Source organism: Mastomys coucha, unplaced genomic scaffold (genome assembly GCF_008632895.1).
Source record: "Mastomys coucha isolate ucsf_1 unplaced genomic scaffold, UCSF_Mcou_1 pScaffold16, whole genome shotgun sequence".
Classification (NCBI taxonomy): Eukaryota; Metazoa; Chordata; class Mammalia; order Rodentia; family Muridae; genus Mastomys; species Mastomys coucha.
Genome location: NW_022196898.1, coordinates 47,796,917 through 47,820,601, shown reverse-complemented (window position 1 = coordinate 47,820,601; position 23,685 = coordinate 47,796,917). Strand labels below are relative to the sequence as shown.

General features: G+C 39.5%; 1 protein-coding gene across 1 annotated transcript in view; it reads right to left on the bottom strand.

The window, feature by feature from the left end:
• Spag17 (sperm associated antigen 17) overlaps window positions 1-23,114 on the bottom strand; it is a 219,822-nt gene extending 196,708 nt beyond the window's left edge. The window contains exon 1 of the mRNA XM_031374969.1: window positions 22,873-23,114. Coding sequence (XP_031230829.1) covers window positions 22,873-22,956 — 84 coding nt within the window. The 5' untranslated portion in view covers window positions 22,957-23,114. The remainder of the gene's footprint in view (window positions 1-22,872) is intronic.
• Between the last annotated feature and the right edge of the window lie 571 nt (window positions 23,115-23,685).

The window sequence follows — 23,685 nt, the reverse complement described above, 5'->3', positions numbered from 1 at the left end:
CTTAATTACTTGATGAAGCCATGTCTAACTTCTACATTTTAGAGTGCAGGCCAAGAAGTCTTTCCTATTGGATTAATTTCAAACAGCATGTCAAGTACAGTTGCCCACTATGTCAAACAAAATTGACATTTAGCTGCTTGTTCATTCTGATGAAATCTTTCACTAACCATGTAAACTCAGATGACTGTAAAGACCTTTCCCTGGTAGCTGAACTGTAAAACAGAGAGGAAACTTTTATCATCCCTGCTTTTGTTGGGAGAATTATGAGAATAATTATAAGATTATAAGAATGATCTGAATTGGAAATGACACTGATAGATAGATAAAAGTCAAGAAAAGTAATGTTGCCAAAGGAGCTGGGGGCAGATTTTGAGTGATACTATTCTTGAATAGGTGAAGGGGACTCTACAGGGTAAGCCATGGGATGTGAATTTATGTGCTCAGCTGACTGAAGTCAACAGTCAGGCTCCACCTCCCACTCGGATTTCACATCACCCAAAATTCAAAGACATGGTTAAAATATCTAGTCTCTGATATGACTGCCATTGACAACTTCTTTTCCACAACCATTTCATAGGGTAATGCCAAAGTCATAAGCTGTGCATGACAAAAAGATAGTAAGTAGTTTTGATATTTTGTCTCTATAGTGACAATAACAAGTATAAAGCAATGTGTTCTTGTTCAGTATGATCATCTACCTGACAGGATTGGAATCACCTAGAAGACAAACTCGGGCATGCCTATGAGACTGTTTCCTCTGAATGTTGGTAGCACTGCTCCATGGGCTGGGGTCCCAGACTTAATGAAAAGGGGACCTCCAGCTGGGCACTGGCCTTCTTCTCTGCTTCCTGACTTTGATATGATGAGACTAGTGGCCTCAGGTTTCTGTCAGATAGCACAGCCAGAGGTTCTCCCAGTGCAATGCCTCCCCCATCTTACTGGATCAAACCCTCAAACACTTGAGGCAGAATAAACTCTGTCATTAAACTGCCTTTACTGGGTAATTTGTCACAATCATGAGAAATGTGACAGATGGATCAGCATCTGAAATAGGTGACAGGAACAGAGGAATAGGTCAACTTGATGTTACTAAACTGAACGAGTGTAGTCGTGAGTTTGGGAAGTGCTTTTTTGTTCAATATGTACTGAATGAGAAATGTCTATATTGCCTGCCCACCCCCCGGTCACATATTATAATTATATTTTACAGAAAATGAATAAGAAAAACACGCAGAGGGGATGGTGAGCATTGAAGATGAGGAAAACCAGGAAACAAAATTTATCTAGACATTTAGAAAGCATTTTATAAGTTTCCTTACCAAAATATTGAGTTACCATGGAAGTAGAAGAAAGATTTGTCATGGTGAATATCTGGCTTGGAGACAAAGATGAGGTTAAATGGGGCATTCTCTGCATGGAGACATGTTAATAGTAGGGAATTCTAGGAACTGGTCTTGGATGATGAAACTTATTAACTGCCACAAAGGATATGAAAATGCACTACATAGTAAGGTCTAAAGTTATGTGAGATTATTTTCTTTGCCACTGTGTCTCCCTGATCTCATTTTACAGATAGAAAGTCCAATGTGGAGACTTGACCAAGGAGACACAACAACAGATCAAGGCTCTTCTTTGTTTTTGCTATCAGCTGCGATGAGGAGATTGTGCTAAGGGAAGGGGTGAGTAAGTCAAGGAGGCATCCTAACTCTTTGAGAAATCAGATATGCCCATGAGATTCACGAGACGGGTAAGTGAATTCATGAGAAAAATACATCCTAGATTGTATGGAGGTTCTATCAGTCTCAGCAGATGCATTTATATGTGATGACTTACTGCTGCTGTAAGAGGCCTGTACTACAGCCCTGGGCAAAATATGTGTTTACCATGTGCAGAGAGAGGTGAGTGGGAAGTAGAAGACAGACATTCCCCACATATAAAGCCAAAGAGTCTACACTTGGAAAGCTGGGTTCAGTTTTAGACACAAGCAGAGGTGCAGAGCATTTGGCAAGAGCCATAGAGTGAAGAAAGGGACTAAGTTGGGGAGCTGCTAAAACAATGTTAGGATAGAGATGGGGAAAACATTCTGATAAGAATGATGGAGGGTTGGGAAGGTGGCTTAGCACTTAAGGGCATTTACTGCCATGATTGATGATCTGAGTTCAGTCCTAAGGACCGATGTGGTACAAGGAGAGGATCTGTGTTGTCCTCTGACCTCTGTATATGCCCAAAAGACTCATATAATAAGTAAATAGATAATGATAGAATTAAACTTACCAGATGAATCACAACCTCATAAATTACTAATAAGAAATGATTGGTGCAATTCCTTCAGACATCTGTAAGGTAGTAGTTACTAAAGTTAAACATAGACTTGTCCTACAACATAGTATTTCTAGACTTGAACATCTGTCTCAGGGGAATACAGATGTAGAGGCTCACAGCCATCCATTGAACTGAGTACACGGTCCCCAATGAAGGAGTTAGAGAAAGGACCTATGGAGCTGAGGGGTTTGCAGTCCCTTAGGACGAACAACAATATGAACTAACTAGCACCCTCAAAGCTCCCAGGGTCTCAACCACCAACCAAGGACTGCACATGGTAGGTCTGATTGTTCTGGCGGCACATGTATAGTAGAGGATTGCAGATTCGATCATCAATAGGAGGAGAAGACCTTGGCTCTGTGAAGGTTCTGTGCCCCAGTGTAGGGGAATGCCAGGGCCAATAAGTGGGAGAGGGTGGGGTGGCAGGCATGGGGAGGGGGGAGGCAACAGGGGTTTGTTCTTGTTGTTTTTGTTTGTTTGTTTTTTGGAGGAAAAACTGGGAAAGGAGAAATTTACATGTAAATAAACAAAATATCTAATAAAAAAAAAGATACCTCCCATGGATATCAACCAGCCGTGGTATATCAAGTTGCAGTAAGATCATGTGCATCTTCTATTGAGGCTAGACAAGGTAACCCAGTAGGCGAAAGGGATACAAAAGCAGATGATGTAGTCAGACAGCCATTGCTCTTGCTTCAGGAGTTCCATATGAAGACACAGCTGCACAACTGTTGCATATGCATGCTCTATGGTTAGCAGTTCAGTCTCTCTGAGCCCCTGTGGGTTAAGGTTAAGTTTTTCTTGTGGTGTCATTGACCTCTCTGGCTCCTTCAATCCTTCCTTCCACAGAATTTCCCAAGCTCCATTTGTTTGGATTTGGGTCTCTGTACTTGTTTACATCAGCTTCTGGGTGAAGACTCTCTGACAGTTATGTTAGGCTCTGTCTGAAAGTATAGTAGAATATTATCATAGTCAGGGGTAGGCTCCCTTTCATGGCATGGGTCTCAAGCTGGGACTCATGACTGGGATGAGCTGAGCTGGGTCATTATTTGGCTCTTCCTTCAAATTCTGCTCCATCTTTTACCCTTAGACATCTTGTAGGTAGGAAAAATTGTAACTCTGAGGTTTTATGGGTGTGTTGGTGTTCCAATCTCTCTATTGGAAGTGTTACCTGCTTACAGGAGATGCCTGGTTCAGGCTGCATATATCTCACTGTCTTAGCTAGGATCATCCTCATAAATTTCCATTGTTTTAGGTTTCTAGTTCAACCCAGAGGTGCCCCTTCCTCAAATGTAGTTGTCTCTCCCTCTATCCTCCCCTACCTCATCCCTCCTGTTCCAATCCCACTCCTCCCTCACCCAGTCCCCTCCCTCCATACATACCCAATGTCTAATCTATTTTACCTTCTTCATGAAATTCAGGCATCTCCATACCCTTGGGCCTTTCTTGTTACTTAGCTTCTTTGGGTCTGTAGAATGTAGCATGGTTTTTTATGACTAATATCTGCTATCCACTTATAAGTGAGTACATACCATATTTGTCTTTCTGTGTCTGGGTTACCTCACTGAGGATGATCTTTCCTAGTTTTACTCATTTGCCTGAAAATTTTATGATGTCATTATTTTTAATGGCTCTGTTGTGTAAATTTGCCAGATTATCGTTATCAATTCTTCAGTTGAAGGACATCTAGGTTGTTTGGCTATGAACATAGTTGATCAACTGTCCTTGTGATATGGTGAAGGATCTTTTGGTATATGCCCAGTAGTGGTATAGTCTTGAGGTAGACCTCTTCTCAATTTTTTGAGATATCACCAAACTGATTTCCAAAATGGTTGTACAAGTTTGCACTTCCACCAACAAAGGAGAAGTATTCCCTTTGCTTCACATCCTTGTCAGCATGTGCCATCACTTGAGGTTTTGATATTAGCCATTCTGATGTGTCTAAGATGGAATCTCTGTTGTTTTGATTTGCATTTCCCTGAAGACTAAAGATGCTGAACATTTCTTTAAATGTTCTCGGCCATTAGAGATTCCTTTGCTGAGAAGTCTGTGTTTAGATCTGTGATAGACCTTTTTTTATTTTTATTTTTTATTTTTAATTGGGTATTTGGTTTGTTGATGTCTAGTTTTTGGAGTTCTTTATATATTTTGGATACTAACCCTTTGTCAGATGTGGAATTTGTAAAAATGTCTTCTCATCCTGTAGGCTGCTGTTTTGTCCTTTTGACAGTGTCCTTTGCCTTATAGAAGCTTTACAGTTTCATGAGGTCCCATTTATTGTTGTTGCTCTTGTGTCTAAGCTGTTGGTGTTCTGTTCAGGAAGTTACCTCCTATGCCAATGAGTTCAAGACTATTCCCTACTTTCTATTAGATTTAGTGTATATAGTTTTATGTTAACTTGACTTTTGTGCAGGGAGATAGATAAAAATCTATTTGCATTCTTCTACATGCATTCAGTTAGACCAGCAACATTTGCTGAAGATGTTTTCTTTTTTCCGTTGTATTGTTTTGCCTTCTTTGTCAAAAATCAAGTGTCCATAAGTGTGTAGATTTACTTCTGGGTCTTTGATGGGATTCCATTGATCTGTTTTTATGCCAGTTGTATGCTCTGTAGTACAGATTGCGATAAAGGATAGTGACACCTCTACAAGTTCTTTGTTGTTCTATTATTGCTTTAGATATCCTAGAATTTTTTCAATGTTTTACCTTTTTAAATTTTAATGTTTTTAATTTTTATTCTTATATTCCTCTAATTTTGTTTTTGAACTTTCTCAGTATTGGGAAGCTTGTTTTTTTTTTTTTAATTTTGATAATTTGTTGTTCTTTTTCCTTTCTTACCATCAAATTTTTATTTACTCTTTATTTTCCTTTGTTGTAACCCACTTCTCTTCTTTTTGTCCCCCTTCTACATTGTACTGGGTAGTTTTATGTGATCATGATATAAACCAGAGTCATCATAGAGAAGTAACATCAATCTAGAAAATTGTTCTATAAGATCTGGCTTTAGACAAGCCTATAGTTTATTTTCTTAATTATTGATCAGTGGGTGAGGGCCCAGACCATTGTAGGTGGTCCTTGGGCTGATGGTCCAGAGTTCTATAAGAAAGCAGCCTGAGCAAGTCTTGGGAGAGCAAGCCCATAAACAGCACCATCCTAGGCCTCTGCAACAGCTTCTGCCTCCAGGTTCCTTTCCTGTGTGAGTTCCTCCCTTCTCTGCTTTTGATGATGAATTATTATGGAACTGTGAGCAAAATAAACCCCATCCTCCACAAGTTGTTTTTGGTCATGGTGTTTCATCACAGCAATATTAATTCTGACTAAGACATATATCTCTTTTCTTTTTCTCATTTATTTATTACTTCTACAGTCACCCTAAATAATTTCCATGGGTCAAAGCATGGTTCCAGTAGTTTTCTCTTGCAGCTTTGGGGCCACTGGTGACATGATTGTAGGATGCAATTGATTTTACTTCCATATTTCATATGGCATTGTGTTGCTGTTGATGTAGTCTGTTTCCTTCTCACAGAATGGCATTGGTAATTGAACCTTCATGAGTAAGCTGTTCATTAATAAAACTTCCACTCAAATCCAGAAGAGATATACAAACCAATATATGTGCAAACTGCAACACAGAGGCACAATCAACATAAAGAGGCCCTGTAATAAGACTCCTCTTTTTTTTTTTTTTTTTTTTGGTTTTTCAAGACAGGGTTTCTCTGTGTAGCCCTGTCTGTTCTGAAACTCACTCTGTAGACTCCTCTTAAAGATCACAACTCTGCAACTACTGAACTCACAGATGCTGGACCAAGTCTTAGGATGGATGATGTCAAAGGTTTGCTGGTAAAAGTGATCAGTGACATAAAAAAGAAATCAATGAACAGGTGGATGAACTCAATATGGGGCCCAGAGGGAAAAGTCAACATAGGAGAAAAATAAAAACAAAACAAAACAAAACAAAACAAAAACAAACAACAACAGCAAAAAACCCAAGCAACATAGAGGAAGCTTTCAGCAAGGAAATTAAGATTTAAAAAGCAGAAAAATTGGAAATGTAAAATTCAATGAATTAAAAGAAACAAAAACCTTACTGGAAAGCATTGCTGATAACTTCAGGAAAAAAATACCTAGGAATAATTCCAATCAAGTCCATAAGAGACCTCTATGGTGAGAACTTTATGATACTTAATACACTAAAGAAGAAACTGGCAGGTGGAAAGACCTCCCTGCTCATGGATAGACAGAAGAAGCTAGTGAGAATGGCTGCATTGACAAAAGCAATTTGCATATCCAGTGCCATCCCCATCATAGTGCCAATGACATTACTCATAAAACAAGAAGACACATCCCCCAATTCATCTGAAAGCATAAAAGATCTCACTTTTCCAGAGCAAATCTTGTCAGAGAGAACGATGCTGGTGGCGTCACAGTTTGATCTCAAATTCTATTCCCAAGCCAAACATATCATTGTGGCAGCACAAAGCAGACAGGAAGACCAAAGGTTAGAAGAGAGGACCCGAAAGAAACCCACACAGCTCTAGCCATGTACTTTTTTTTAATAAAGCTGTCAAAAACCCATGTTGCAAGAGAGATTCTTTAACAAATCATGCTAAGAAAAGTGGTACTGCAGTGGCACCTGCATGTCCATATCCATTGCTGCACCATTCACAATGGCAACAGGAGAGACTAGCCCAGACATCCATTAACAGGTGAACAGATAAAGACCATGTGGTACATCGAGGCACTGGAATTTTATACAGTCCTAAAGAAAAATGAAATCATGACATTTGCAGGAAAAGAGGTGTAACTGGAAACCATCTTGTTAAATGAAATAAGCCAGACTCAGAAAAATAAACATTGCATAGTTATGCTCATGCAAGGAACCTATGTATGTCTTTATTTATGAGGGGTGATAAAACTAGAAAGGGGATAATGAGAAGGGAGGAAGAGACTTTTAGAGAAGTGAGAATAAGAGTAACTGATAGAAAACATGTGATAGAAACTAGAAGTTTGGATAACTGCAGGAAGGAAGGGAAACAGAAGGGGAGGTCTGGGGATGGGTGTGAGTGAGATCAAAGTCCAGTGATGCAGATAGATGACCAGGTGGCAAGGAGCCCATCATGCCCTCCCAAAGAATAAAACAATTTGAGAAAATATATAAAAACTAAAAAGTAAAAAGTGCATTTTGAAACAAGATAAAAGATAAAAATTCTAAGAGAAGTTCTATCTGATTATGCAAATAATTGTATGGAAATGGGTTTATTTTTAGTCCACTACAATGACTAATGTGTTCAGTCCCAAATGCTAGTCTCATTGTGGTTCATAATACAAGGAATGAAAAGTGACCAAAAAATATACAATTAGTTATAATTTATGCATTATAACTTTATACCATATCATATATAAACATATATTATTATGATTAATTAATATGTGATATACAATATATGATATGTGATATTATATATGACATAAGATTGAATGGTATATGATGTATGATATATGATAGATGAAATATGATATATGCTCTGATATGTGGGATGTGAAACAGCATATGATACATGATATGAGATACATGATGCATGATATATAATATATGATATATATGTACATGATATATGATGCCAGTACCATGATATGTGATATATGATATATATATTAAATATGGTATATATTTACATATATGGTATGCTGTATCATGTATATAAATATACATGTATTCATATGTATTATAAATTTATTTCATAATATTTTATTGTATAAATAGTATACATAGTAAATATAAATATATTTACATATAGATATGATAGCATTTATATTTTGATATACAAACTATGACATTAATTTATAAAAATTAACTCAGTTAAATATAACATTGCAAGAATTTTATCATTTACTTAATAATAAAGATAATAAAGTAATTACATGTGCCTAAATCTCTGGGATATGAGGGCTAAGAAAAGCTTTAACTGTAATACTAAACGTTTAGCAAAAACTGAAAGACTTTTGAGTATGCTGAGAACACCAATAAGGGCTCTGTGTACACAGCAGCACACACACACACTGATTTATTGGTTATAGGTTCAATGGGAAAGTTGTGGCTGAGCCCAGCGCTCTTAGGCTCGTCGTACTTAGCCAAAGAATCACTGAAGGAGTGAAAGTCAAGCTAACCAAAAGCCTACAGTAGCACATTTCTAAAAATCAACACATGATTCTGAAGTTATCAAAACAATTTGATGAATAATAAACTAAAAATCCTATCATCTGACAAGCAATTTACCAAGATATAGCTTAGAGAATAAAACTGATTTATGTTTTCATATATGTGTTAATTGACATAGAATGACTGTTCAAATATTTTGTATATACACACTTCTGGATTAAGACAAGTTAGAGGAAAGGTTAGGATTCTAGAATGGTGCTGGTTAGAAATTGTGAGGTGATATTAAAGGTTTAGAAGCAAAGAACAGGCAAGAGTTGCCATCCGTTTTCATGATGGGGCCACAGGGGTGATTTTTAATGATGCTGTGTACACAGTCATAGCAAAAACAGAGCATAAGAAGGTGCAGAAGCTTGCTCAGTCATGAGTATGTTGAGCTTGACATCTACATATAAAGTGACATAATAAATAGTGACCATGCATAAATATAGAGGTTATGTGTGCCTTCCACTGCCATGCATTTTACTGAGTTGCTATTGCAGACAGCAACAACACCTTCTCATGCAATGTTACCAGCACTTTGTTCAGCAAACACATCTGAGCTGTCCCCAGAGGAAGAGCCGATGGCTGTCCTCTCAGAGCCTGGTCTCATATGGCAGGAAAAGTATATGAGAGATGAGGATTTAATTCACAGTATATGCCCTGTCCTTCCAACAGGGCATCTGGGGAGTAGAACCTGAAGCAGGTGTGGACAAGAACGGCTTGCTTAACTTCCAAGCACAGCCAAAACAAAGTCCAAGGTAGCCTTGTGTTGTCTGATGGCTTCGGGATCACCCAAAAGGCCAGTGTGGTTACAGTGGGCCAGGTGACAGAGAGAAACAAAGTCAGGAGAGGCCAGAAACACCCAACAGGCATTTATTAGGATCATGTAGCTGCTTTACGGAGAGTAGAGGTTGAGGCAGCAAGCACAGCCCGATCAGACAAAGCTGTGATAGTCTTGGCTACTTTGTAGCATGGGCAAAAAATGGCTGCCACTCGGGTTAGGCATAAGCAGGGAGTCAGTACTGGGAACTTAGATGGTTTCAAAGATGAAGCCAACAAGAGACTGAAGAGTTGATCATGGACTAGAGAAGAGGACTTGGGAATGCAGTTTGGGTTTCCTCTCTTGTACAGTCTTGGTGAATAACAGTCTCAGACAAGGTCAGGATTGCTGGGGGCAACACAGCATTGGAATTTGGGTATGTGAAGCCTTAAATATCAAGGAAGATCGCATTTCTCATGTGTTGAATGGCCTGAGTCACCTCAGCAATGGTTTTAATGTCAGTGGGGGAGGTCTGATCATTTTCCTGCAGACAGCGATCTGTGTCAGTATATTTAGTCCAGTTGGTCATCTGGGAGGAAGGAAACATGCTATGTGCCATCACTACTAGATGATGCAGCCGGGGAGATCAAGCCTGAAGCTTCAGGAGTCTGGGGTGTCTGGGAATCTGTAGTGTCTGAGGGCAGCCATCCAAAGGGTGTCACTGAAACCACAGTGCAACAGTTCAAAAGAAGTAATTCTTAAAAGTGCCAACCACTGAAGTTTATGGAGAGGAGGAGAGTCAGCGAGTGCCAGTGGGTGTGGCAGGAGCTGCTTTCTGCATCCTGCTGGAGAGGATGTGGATGAGAAGCAGTTGGCAGGAGGGGAGGCAAGAAATCTAGTCTGTAATTGCCTGGAGCTTTTGTGGAAGCCATTCTCTTCCAGTGGAGGAAGAAGAGATGGACGGGTGAGAAAAGCCGCAAGAAACAGGACTAGTGTCACTGGGACAGGCAGGACACTTTGGGAACTGGGAGCCAGTGACAGTTTCTGTGGCCAGAGAGAACCCGGATCAACAGCCACCATCGTTTCCACTGGCATTTTCCTAAGTTGCTGCCAAGACCCCTGGCAATGCTCACTTTTTACTTGCATTTACTGCTCTTTTTCACTTTCAATAAAAATGATCACACATAACAGCTCAGTGGGATAATTTGACATACTAATTCCCTTTAGCTCCAAACTCATTCAAATAATACACTTTTGTCCAGAAGGAGGAATTATAATGTGAAGTTATGAAAAGTCCATTTCCCTTTTAACATTCTTCCTAGCAACTCGCTTGTTTTCATTGGCTTTTATTAAAAAACAACCTTTGTGTGAACTGGCAATTTGTTTTGTAAATACCAGTGAAGGCATATTTCAGAAAATATAGTAGTAAAACCCAACCCAATTTCAGAAATATGCCTGCTGCCAGACATCAGTCTTCAGCTCATATTATGAGTATTTCCAGTAAGTCTTAAGTACACATTAACATGAGAAATAGCTCACTGTTTGGGATCAAAAAAGGAGAAAAAAAAAGAAAAGAAAAAAACCTTCACTACCTCTCAGAAATTGCTTAAGGGTTCTCACCAATAAAACACATTTTCCTCTTTGATAGACTACACTTATAATGACTTCAAGCACTTCGATTCAATTGCACATTTACCCCTCAAAATTTACTTAAGACTGTTTTTATTATCATCCTGGTATTACATATTCTATGATGAGGTTTACTTAAGAGATGTGGGACATTCATATTTCAGCAACACCTATCTTCAGCCCGTGCCATTTTCCAAACCTTTACAAGAATCACAGGCTTTGTTCAAGACTCCTGGGGCATTTTTTACTATTTCCCAAATGTTCACAACTCAGCTATTGTCACTGGGCTATGTTTAATAAGAGAAAAATATTATTTCTCCACTGAGGTGTAATAAGGACAAGGCTGTGAACTAAATGTTCTAGAGAACTTTCCCAGCATGCCTCCTGGCTGGCAGACGAAATGTCTCTGCAGTGTGGAATGAGGAGTTGAGACATTCTTTTGGAGACAGTAACACAATCCAGTGGGCTTGCTGCATTGCATGTGTCTTATTTTGAGACAGGACCTGCATATGTGTGTGTGTGTGTGCATACGCTGTGTGTTGTTCTGCATATGTGTTTGTACACACGTGTGTGTATGTGTGCACGTTGGTGTGTATGCATGTGTGTGCATATGTAGGTCAGAAGGCAACACTGGCTCTTTTCCTCTACCACTTTTTACCTTATTCTTTCAGAAAGGGTCTCATGTTGAACCTGGTGTTCACTGATTTGCCTACTAGGCTGATGGCCAGCAAGTTCCAGGAATCTGCTTGTCTCTACTTCTCCAGCATGGAGATTATGGACTTGAGCCGTTATGCCCAGGTTTTTAGGTGGGTGTTGGAAATCTGATCTTAGGTTCTCATGCTTGTGGGACAAGCCCTCCCCTGACTAAATTACATCTCCTGCCCAAGACAGGCTCTTCTATGTAGCCTGGCTGGCTTAGCTCTTTATGTAGCTCTAGAGGGCTTTGGACTTGCAGCTGTATGCCTGCCTTTAATAAGATAAGAATATCATTCCTCTATAGAGGTGTCATAAGGAATGTCCATGAGCTGAATATTCTAGAGGATGATTCCTCACATGCCTGCTACTTCCCCCAGTCACTGCTGATCTATAGAACACCATTTGTTGTCTGGTTTATATCCCTCTGTCTACTACATAGCCTGTCCACTATACAGGCTTTACCGCACTCTAAGACCGTAAGCAAATCGATGGAATTTATCGTTTATGTGTACCTAAAATGATGCTAGTTATGGTAGGTATATATTAGGGTGTAAGATGTGGTTCCTAATGGCTCATGTCCTATAAAGCATGAAGCATAAAGTGATACCACATTATAAAATATGTCCTATAACTAAGTATGGAGTATAATGTCATGCCTAGAGCCAAGGCAAGGGAAGATAAATGTCAGCTGAAGTTTATAAACAAGTTTACTATGCTTTAAAAAAAAGGTGTAAGAGAGATGGAGAGATGGCTTGGTGGTTAAGAGAGAATATTGCTCTTTCAGAGGACCCAACAACTTCAAAGTACCCACACAGCGCAGCCCAAAACCTCGTGTAACTCCAGCTCTGGGACATCAGCACCTTCTTCTAGCCTCCATGGGCACCTGTACTCACATGCATGTACCCACACATAGATACACATATATACATAATTCAAAATTAACACAAATAAATATTTTTTAAGAAGAAAGCTCACTGTGAGGCATGCTCTGCAAAGGCCACAAATAATGGATAAGACCCATTGCAGATCATGGAAATTCATTTTGACTGAGGAGACTGCTATACGTGAAAGCAGGGCAGGGTCAGTGCATTTACTGAAGACTAAATGCTACATGCCTTAAATATGTTTATAAAATAAGCATTATTTTATATTCATAACAAGCCTTCAAAATATTGTTATATTCATATGAAAAAATAGGTCATTTATTCCACTGCTCGAGAAATGTGATTCAACACATGCATGTCTGATCCTAGAGTTGGGCTTACTCCAGCATCTTGTCACCTTTTTTATGGATCTGTGCTATGAGGACACTAGATTATCCATAGCAATTCCATTTTAAGGTCTGTTGTAATGGATTTAGAGAGGGCTGAAGAAAGCAAGTGGATTAGATTTTGCTGAACGTCACCAGTGATCACCAGTACTTCTTTTTTTTTCATTTTTCTATATAAGTTTATTTTTCAAAGAGAAATAAAAGTTACAAATAAACAAATAAACCTAATTTTTAAAAAGAAAGAAAAGGAAAAAAACCAGGACCACAGATAATGATTCAACAGGTAAAGCCATTTGCTGTTAACCCTGACAGGCAGAGTTCAATGCCCGGATCCCACATGATAGAAAAAGAAGTGACCACAAAAGTTATTCTCTAAGTACTGTAGATGTGCCAAACGCAAAATAAATAAAGGTTAAAAAAAAAAGTAAAGATCTAAGAATACAAATACAGATGAGCTTGCCAGCCTACAGGAGAAAACCCCTACCTACCAATCAACAGTTTTCACTGGCAATTCAGACTGAAACGATGTGTCAGCTACCTAGGCTGAAAAGAAAGAAGAAGAAAGAAAAAAAATTCATTTCAATAGCTGGAAAGTAGAAAGTGTCATGCCATGGCTGGAGACTCTGTGGGGATGATGAGACAACACAGGTATACCTGAGGATGAAGAGGACAAAAGAGTGCATAGTAAGAAGAGCAGCATCCTGGAGACCAGTTGTATCAAGTTACTTCACAGAGCCGCTCATGGCAACCCAGAGGGCTATTTATGTGGTGATGGGACTCTGTGGCTGGCCCCAGTATTAGTTAACCTAAACTCTTAAATTAACAAGAAAACAAAAATGTTTTCTGATTAGTAATTAAGCAGCCTGGCTGTAAATTTGTATTCTGTATGCACTTGTTTCTTGTCTTTAGGAAGAATTTACCAGATGCTTAATTACTAATCAGAAAGGTCACCAGTACTTTTAAGGTGGGGATTTCCATGGTGTGAGCAGTACTTAGGAATAATGAGATTAAAAATGGGTGGATCTTAATGAGTGGAATAGCCATTCTAAAAACAACAATTCTACTAAGACAAAGCCCACTTCAGAGACCAAATGTACAAGTTTGCTTCTCAGTTGCAAGGTCTATCTACAACTTCCCTCTCATCACAGCTCTGAGTTACAGCTATTGAGGAGGAGTATAGACCCAAGGACATCTCATGCATGGTGTTATTCTGCAGGGGGTGAGAAGGGGGTGATCTCTAGAACAATATTGGGCAAAGAATCTTATATGAAATTAAAAAGGGTGAGTGCACACAGAATGAAAATATAGAAACTGGAAGTGAGGCTTTTGTGTCTCAGGAAGGACATCAATAGGGCAGGTGCTTCTAAGTATTTTGAAATATTTATATTAAAGAAAAATTAAAGATATACTGAGGAGAATAACAAGGATCAACAGTAGGTAAATGGTGGTAAGAGGGCTTGGCCTTTTAATTGGGACACTTTGGGCCTGAAATCATTCCACAGGGAAAATAGCTATAGGATCAGGCCCTTTGTGTAGGTAAAGGATTGTATTGGTCAACAACTTTTCCCTGGATTTTAGTGTTTTGGTTGCTTAATTACAGTAAAAGAATATCATGGCTTTCCAGTCAATAGGCAGTTGTGTAAGTTATGTCTGACTTTAGCTATAGCTAAATATGATGCTTTACAAATACACCCAAGAGGAGAAGACAGCAGGAAATAATCAAACTCAGGGCTGAAATCAACCAAGTAGAAACAAAAAGAACTATACAAAGAGTCAACCAAAGCAGGAACTAGTTCTTTGAGGAAATCAACAAGATAGATAAACCCTTAGCCAGGCTAACCAGAGGCCACAGAGACAGTATCCAAATCAATAAAATCAGAAATGAAAAGGGAGAGATAGCAACAGAAACTGAAGAAATTTAAAAAATCATCAGATCCTACTACAAAAGCCTGTATTTAACAAAACTGGAAAATCTGGATAAAATGGACAATTTTCTAGACAGATACCAAATACCTAAGTTAAATCAGGATCAGATAAACCATCTAAATAGTCCCATAACCCCTAAAGAAATAGAAGCAGTCATTAAAAGCCTCCCAACCAAAAAAAAAAAAAAAAAAAAAAAAAAAAAAAAAAAAAAAAAAAAAAAAAAAAAAAAAAGCCCAGGACCACATGGGTTTAGTGCAGAATTCTATCAGACCTTCAAAGAAGACCTAATACCAATACTCTTCAAACTATTCCACAAAATAGAAACTGAAAAAACACTACTCAGTTCATTCTATGAAGCCACAGTTACGCTGAGTGTTCTCCCTTTGAGATGGAATGTTTCTGTATAAGGAACCTGTCACAATTTCCTTTCATAGGAGACTTCATAAGAGATTTTTTTTTGCTTCTATCATGTTTAATGTTCCAAATAGATTTTAAAAACTGGTTGAGTGTATATTACTTATAGCTTCAGAAGGTATTGTGTGTATTTAAGAGACATTTAACTATTATAAATTACTTTGATGACTTTAAAAATGTCAATACTGAGTTATATATTTTAAAATAGATTTTGTTAATTTAATAAAAAATAAAAATAAAAAATAATGTTTTAAACTAGGGACAAATGAAAAGATAGCCCCCCAGATAATATCAAAATATAAAAAAATTCAATGATTGTAATTGACAAAATTCTGAACCAAACTCTACCTGTGAGGTACCCCAAGCAGCTCAAATCTCCAGAGAATCCTGTCTGATGACCATCTTTGGGAGAAAAGTATATAATATGTTAACAAAAGGAGTTCTCTTCCTGGTTTGGTAATAGCCCTTCCCCTGAGTCAAAGATCTTTTTCTTTGTTTTGATACAAGCATTTTGACTCTAGTACAAAATTCCAATAGAAACATATATGCTAGGCACCCTGAAGCCATGGGCACTGTTCACAGTACAGCCTGCAAGCTCCAATAAAGAATGCTTGTGTCATTTGGAAAAAAAACCCTGGAATTGTCTCATAAATTGTCATGAATAAAGCTGCCATTCATTTCTCTTCTCCCAGTGTCACCTGCTGTAGGGTAGGCAAGGAGGATATGGAAAAAAATGGAACTTTATTAAAAATATCTTGACTCACAGTGAAATTATCAAGAGTAGCAGAGTAGGAAGCCCTGGCACCTCTTTTTTTCCACATGCAAATGCCAAACAATAGAAAGGAACCACTCACACCACCACCACAAGAAAAAGTAAATGCTCCAAATTAAAATAACCCTCAGGAAGGGCTAGTCACCAAAATCAAAGACCTACAGCAACAAATAAAGCCACGGTGAGTGAGATGGTTCACAGTGCTTTTATTCTCCTTTGCTGCGTTGGTGGTGTGGCAACAGTGGCACTGGCAGGATGGTCTGTCGTGGTTCCTTCCTATGGGCCAACAGAGCAGAGGAGAACTTAACTCTATTTGAATCTGTAGGTTGTACAGGAGCTGATTATATCTGCCATGATCCAGAGTTTACCCGGAGAGAACAGCGAAATGTGTACACAGGCTGGTAAAGCTGAGGGAGGCTGAGGTGATTTGAACACATGAAAGCTTCAAGGGCATTAGGAGCCCTAGATTACTGGGGAAAGGGATTGTGGGTAGAAGAAAGAAGGCAACAGGACATCAATTGCCCCAGTGGGATATTTGAGGGAAATGGAAAACTTACAAACTTAAACCCAGCCAGCATGGAGGCAAGAATAAGACAGAGAGGAGCCCGATATTTAATTAAGCATTGTCACCAGAGGTGGGGATATGTCCTAGGGCACTAAAATCTTCCATACCCATCTACAAACCTTAGAAGGATTGTATGTTTCCAAGTGTTCAGTTTTTAGGTAAATGTAAGACATAACAGAGAAATAGAAAAAAAAAGTGGTTTATTAAAGTAACAAATCTCCATGTATGCACTGGATTTATTAGATAGATGTTTCTAAACAACTGTCTGAATATGTTGAGAGAACCAAAGGTAGTCTGGAAAAGAACAACAGAAGCCTCAATGCTGAAAAACCCAGCAGCTGTACTAGAAACTCTGCTAGAGCAGGTTGCCTGTGTCCCTGGGCAGGCAGAGTGAAGAATCTGCAAGCCTGATACTATTAGCAAATAATGGAGTCTGAGAAGCCCAGAGCACTAACCAGGATGGAAGATCCTGACCGTGAGGCAGCCATACCACTCAATACAGCACATGAGACTAAAAACACGGTGAAGCACCTTGCTTCCCACTGATTTATCACCTTCGATCATCAACTGATTTCACTATCTAGACTTTCTCAAGGGTTATTTTAATTTTAAATGTTTATCCACCCCAACCAAATTATTGTCATTTAGTGTTACTGTGTGGAACAGAGACATTGGGGCTTTCTAGTCTGTTGTCTTGAAATATTACCTTGGGAGTAGGAAAAGACAACCATTCAAAATATAGTATCAGCCAGGGGGCTTCTATCTAGAAGAGTTAAAAATCTTTTGTAATTTGATAATAAATTACCAAACAGCTCAGTTTACAAATTAACAAAAGATGTATGGATGACTGAGAAGGATTTTAAAAGATGCATTGTTAATCATTGGAGAAATGAAACTAAGAACACAAGGAACAGATCACCTCACACTAGTTAGGATGATTATCATAAACAACATCAAAGAAAAATCCACCCACCTCAACAGCAACAGCAACAGACTCCAGAACAGTACAAGTGTTGGCAATGATGTGGAGAACTTGAATCCTTTGTACATATCTGGTGGGATGGTAAACTTTAACCATTGTGGAGGCTCTTCAAACAATAACAACAAAATAAAAAGGAACAAAACAAAACAAAACAAACAACAAAACCAAACCAAACCAACAACAAAACACAAATGTATCTGCCAGATGATCCAGCTAACCCACTTCTTCACAGATTCTCAGAACTCAAAGCAGGCACCCTCGTGCATTTTTGTGTTTTGCACACTTACATAACAACACAGCAGTATCCACACTAATCAAGGAGGGATACCACTCAGGGTTCACCAATGGATAGGTGGTTCAGTGAAGTGTGGTGTGGGTCCTAAAGTAAAGGAATTCTAACCCACAGTACAAAATCATCAAAGATGCTATGCTAAGTGAAACAAGCCCGCTATACAAGGCACATGCCGTATGGCTATTCCTATATAAAACACATTTAGAAGTCAGTTTCAGACAGAAGGAGGAACAACAGCTTCCAGAGGTTGGTGCTATGGTTTGAATCCCCTCCACATGCCAAAAGCTCATAATGAAATGTAATATAATGCAAACACATGAAAAATATGAAATTAAAGAGGCAATCAGGACATGATGACACCACCTTCATTCGATGCCCTCCCCAGGAGCAGTTTAGTTGCTATGGGGTAGCCTTTGGTAAAAGCAGTTCAGCCCTATTCATTTCTTTCATATACTTCCATATGGGCCACCCTCCACCATATGATGGCACAGCTTATCAGCCAGTCAAAAATGTCGTTACAGTAACAGAAAATAGACATGTTGTTAACATCTTTTTCCCATCATGGTGGCCAAAGGTCTCTGCCTTGACAGCTGTATGGAAATATTTTAATTTATAAGATAGTCTCTATCATGTGGATATATATTCCAAGACCCCAATAGCTGCCTGATGCTGTGGATAGTGTTGAACCCACAACATACTGTCTTTCCTGTCTTAGCTTAGCATTTACCATGGAGATGAAAGTTTTTCAGTCTTGACAGTGATCATGTCTTTCTTTTCCCTTTTCCCACAAATTGACCAAGAGAATACCCATTCTCATAGCAGTCAGTCTCAGAACCTACATCTTTTCTTTCCTTATTAAACCAATATTTCCTTTTCCCTCAAAGGAAGCACTTCTTGACTCCTTTTGGCACACCCTAATCATCATAACTACTCGTGCACCGTGAGGCTAGGGCTGGGTATAATGATAGTGAAATTTGAACCCTTGTACACTGCACAAGAAGTGTGCTACACAACAGTCTATTTGATATACCAGATGGCTCTGAGGGGACCAGTGTGCAAACTGCATATGCACTGCGGACACACTGGACATAAGGATGGCTCATGTCATAGGTGGGGGGAGGGGAGTGCAGTATGAGAAAGCTGGGCAGTTTAACAGTTACAGGTGTCTGTTTAATTGAATGCTTTCAGAGCACAGATGGCTGAGGATAGCTGAAATCTTAGAAAGTGCAGTTTTGGGTAAAGAGGGAATGTCTACAGCAAAGAGTCTTTGGGCTGCCAAAGCCAAGGTAGATCATACAATAATATTAATGTCAATAATATTCACAGACCTCTGTTGTTACTTATAGACCCTTACTGCCAATGCATCTAAACCTTTTTTCTTTTCAGATTTAAGGTGTCATGTTTCATATGTGTTAATAAGTGTATTGGCAGATGGACAGCAAAGATAGTAGATGATGGTTGGGTTTGCAGAGTTAATTCAGGAGCAATGAATACCCGAAAGTGGCCTTGGTTGCTTTCTCTTTGTCTCTGTCTCTCCCAGTTCAAGAATTCCAGTTGATGTTGGTCTTCTAACTCAAACTACCCAGTTTTCCAGTGGTCTTTCCACCCTCTGATCTCTCCTAGTCACTGAGTGTTTGGTAATTCTGTCTTCTATAAGACTATAAGAATAGTGTCTTCTATTACTTGTCACCATTTTATGCTTTAGGAACAACTAAAATGTACTGGAAAGTTGGCAAGAATTCTGTCTCAAAAGGCCAGTCCTCTAGCCAATCAATCAATCAATCAATCAATCAATCAATTTCTCTATTAATTGATTGGTATAGATATAATATAGAAATGATCTAATTCACCAGAATCAAACTGGGAATTTGAGGTTTCTGCTTAATTCCAGTGCAGGCTGCTCTCAAAGTGAGATCAGAACCATGACTGATTTGTATTCTTCAATGAGGTAATTTGAAAACTATCTTTTGTAATACCAGAGAATTACTACATTGTCTTCCATGCCCCTCCTTATTACACACATTAGCACAGGTGCACTCAAACACATACACCTTTTAAAGAATAATGAACTCTTCATGAATTAAAACAATACCATATTCTCAGACATACCACATGTTAAGCTCCTTACCAAACCCAATCAACAAAGACTTTATACAGACATAGTCATCTTTAGCTAAATTCAGAGTTGGTTATTCTCATGGTTAGAGCATGCATTTGGGCATTAACTGATGGAATTTTCTCTTTTACAGACACAAAAGCAAGCTAACAAAATATGGAAGTGTGTAGAAGATATTTATTTTCTTCCAACAATATGAAAGCATGCATTCCAACAAACTGAAAACTGAGTTCATTTCCTTTATAGCTAAAGTGACATATTACTTTGACTTGCAATTATATCTACTAGTATAGAAGATTTATTGAACCTATATTATTTGAGCAGGATCAAGAAGGCTGAATATTACTTCATGTTTTTAAACCATAAGAAAAAATAGTGCCTGGGGGTTTCTAGTTCAACTAGGAAAATTACAGCTTTGTGCTTGTGGTACTAGACTAAGAAACACAGTGTTAGTGTCTCCACCAACCCTGTGGTACTGCCGTGTATAATTCCAGCAGAAATGCTTGCTCCAAGCCCAATGTGACCAACATCATCTCTAAAAATTAAAAAAAAAAAAAAGAAATTTATTTTGGCTAGATCTGACTTGCAAAAGAGAGGGTCCTTTTGCAGGGAGATTTGACAAACATCTCTGAGAATTTGAGAAGGTAACTGGGGATTATGGACTTGACAGCCTTCATTCCTTGAGTTATTCAAACCCTGCAGAAGAGGCACAGTAATGATGCTCGAACCTGAGGCCATGGCAGCAACAGGGGGGTCAGGCTATTTTCATGCGATTCACCGGGACTAATTTCCATCTCAGATAGCATTACTTTCCACAGAGAAAGGAACAATTACATTGGAAAATAAGGGTAAATAGGCAGCATTTCCCTGGATGGCAGCACAAGGTTCATTCTACTTTCCTTAACTATAAACTCTCTAGTGAACCATGTACCCATACATGAAATAAAAAACAAAACCAAGTCCATTCTCCACTTTTACAAGAGGGTCCCAATGGCAGGCTGGAATGTCTGCAAATGGTCTTTCTCTCTCCAGATCTCTACTTGGACTTAGAAATGGATTTCTACCTGCTGGTAGAAGCCCCAGAAGCCCCTGGGTTTCTCACCAAAGGTGGGTGGAGGTGAGTGGGGTCTGGACCACTGTGCTGCTGGACCCTCCCATTTGAGTCACAGATTGCTGTGTGTATTTGTGACAATATGCAATGAGTGGATATCTCCTCTGATCTATACCTTTTAAATAGCTGAATAGAAGATAGCACTAATCCAATCCATAAGGTCTTCGGGTTGCCCAAAAAGTTACAAGGCAGGCACGTAGCTCTTGAGGGGCTGGCCACACAAACACATCTCTGATTTCCCTGTACGGGTCCAGTGTGGCAACTGGCATGACCACAGGCTACTAAAGAGACCAGCAGCACCAATGCTGACCCCCACCCCAGGCCTCTACACTAATTTACTACTTATTATTTTTATGGGTATTTTGCCTGTATGTATATCTGTGCACTGTGTGCCTGCCAGGTGTTTCAGGATAATAGGAAGAGGACATTAGATTGCTTGGAACTAGAATTATGGATAGCTTTGACCCACCATATGGGTGCTGGGAAATGAACCCAGGTCCTTTGGGGGAATAACCAGTGATCTTAACCTCTGAGCTTCTCTCCGGCTCCTGTTCCTGTTTGACTGCTATATCACCAAGTTACCTGTGGCCCTGCTCACAGGAATATTTTAATAAATGCTGCATGTAAACAGGCAGGGCCCAGGGTGACAATCTGTAAAAATAGAAAGGGACCTAGAAGAAAATGTTCTTAGGCAATTGTCCTGTTTTGTTTTCTGTATATTTTATATGCATGAGTATTTTGTATATATGTATTTTATGTGTGAGTGTTTTGCTCGCACAAATGTATGTGTACTATATACATGCCCAGTGCTCACAGAGGCCAGCATCCACTGGAACTGGAGTAACAGACAGTTGGGAGCTACCATGTGGATTCTGGGAATGAAACCTTGGTTCTCTGCAAGAGCAGCAAGTGCTCTTAACCACTGAGCCTTCTATCCATGCTCCGATGAAAACGTTTGATGCAGAGGTATGGAGTATGTTCTCATTTGTTTAGCTGCTAAATTGACACATCCTGTAGTCATCTGAGAGGGTCTCAAAGGAGGGATTGTGCATATCAGAGGGGCCTGTGGACAAGTCTGTGTGAGATAAGTCTTGATTACTGATAGATGGAGGAGTGCCCAGCCCGTTCTTTGAGGCGTTATCCTAGGGAGTTGGCCTGGTGGTGTATAAAAAAAAAAAAAAAAAAAAAAAAAAAAAAAAAAAACAAAAACAAAAAAAAACCAAACAAACAAACAAACAAAAAAAAAACTAGCTGAGCATGAGCCAGAGTCAGGGGGCAGAATACCTGCGGAGTTTTTGCTTCTAGTTCCTGCTCCGACTTCCCTCAGAGATGGACCAGAACATTAAAATGAAATCGGTTATTTATCAAAGCAACAGAAAACAAAATAGGGCAAGCCACCACATAAGAACATTTTCTTCTAGGTCTCTTTCTGTTTTTACAGAATGTCGTTCTGTGTCCTGGCTGTTTACATCCAGTATTTATTAAAATATTGCTGTGGGCGGGACCACGAATGATCAGCGGTACAACGGGGCACTGGAAGCCTGCACTGAAAGGGGGCCTGAGGAGTCATAATGACAGCCTGTCCTCCGCACACAGATCTGCCACCCCATTTGTAATGGAAGGGCTTAGATTCCCTTCCTGTCTTGTTTTTAATTCTGGTGATGCAAATTGAACCCAGGGTCTCCCTCAGCCCCACCACTGAGTCTCATCCCTCCAGCTCACTCCTTTATCAAGCACCTGGAGGACCCGGGGGAGCAGTACTGAGCAGAGAGTGCTCCAGGCCCCCTGGACCAAAGGGACTTGAGAGGCGGGGCTCACCTGGTTCAAGTGCGCAGCTATGAGCGAGGGTTCCCATATCTTATAGTTTGCGCTCCCGGTAGGTTTCTCCTTCTTAGGTGCCATGCGAAGGATGGGAGGTTCATTGACTTCAAAACTGGGCTGAGGCCTGGCCTGAGCGTCCCTAAGGCCTTGGTAACCGAGACCACGCCCCGCTCCTGAACGGATCTCGTTCCCTTCCCCCAAACCGGTTCCCTATCCTCAAGTCAACCGCTTCCCCGTTTCCATAGTAGCAGAGCAGCTAAGTGCCAAACTCCAGGAATCCCAGGGTAAACCTGATGATTTTCCAACGGGACGAGCTGGCTTACTAATTTCTTTGATCATTTCCACTCTCTGTTTCTCTTGGGAGCAAAGTCTAGTCGGAATAAACAATGTGTAGAAACTCAAAATTACTTATTCAGGCATCCTGCCCTAAGTTTCCTCTGGTGCCACCAACCTAGCTTGCGACAACCAGGTCAGCCCAGGTGGTTTTCAGCCTCTAATCTCCAGGACTCTTCCTCACAGGGAGAAGAATTACTCTTCTTCACCTCACCTGTTTTCTGTATTTCTCTATCTGCTGTCTAAACAGCTCCAGTTTTTTTGTCTTTTTTTAATTTTATTTATTTATTTTTTTAAGCAGTGGTTCTCAGCCTTCCTAATGCTGTGACTCAATACAGTCCCTCATGTTGTGGTGGCCCCAACCATAAATTATTTTCGTTGCTACTTCATAACTGTAATCTGGCTACTGTTACAAACTGTAATATAAATATTTTTATGGAGCTTTACCAAGGGGGTTGTGACCCACAGGTTTAGAAC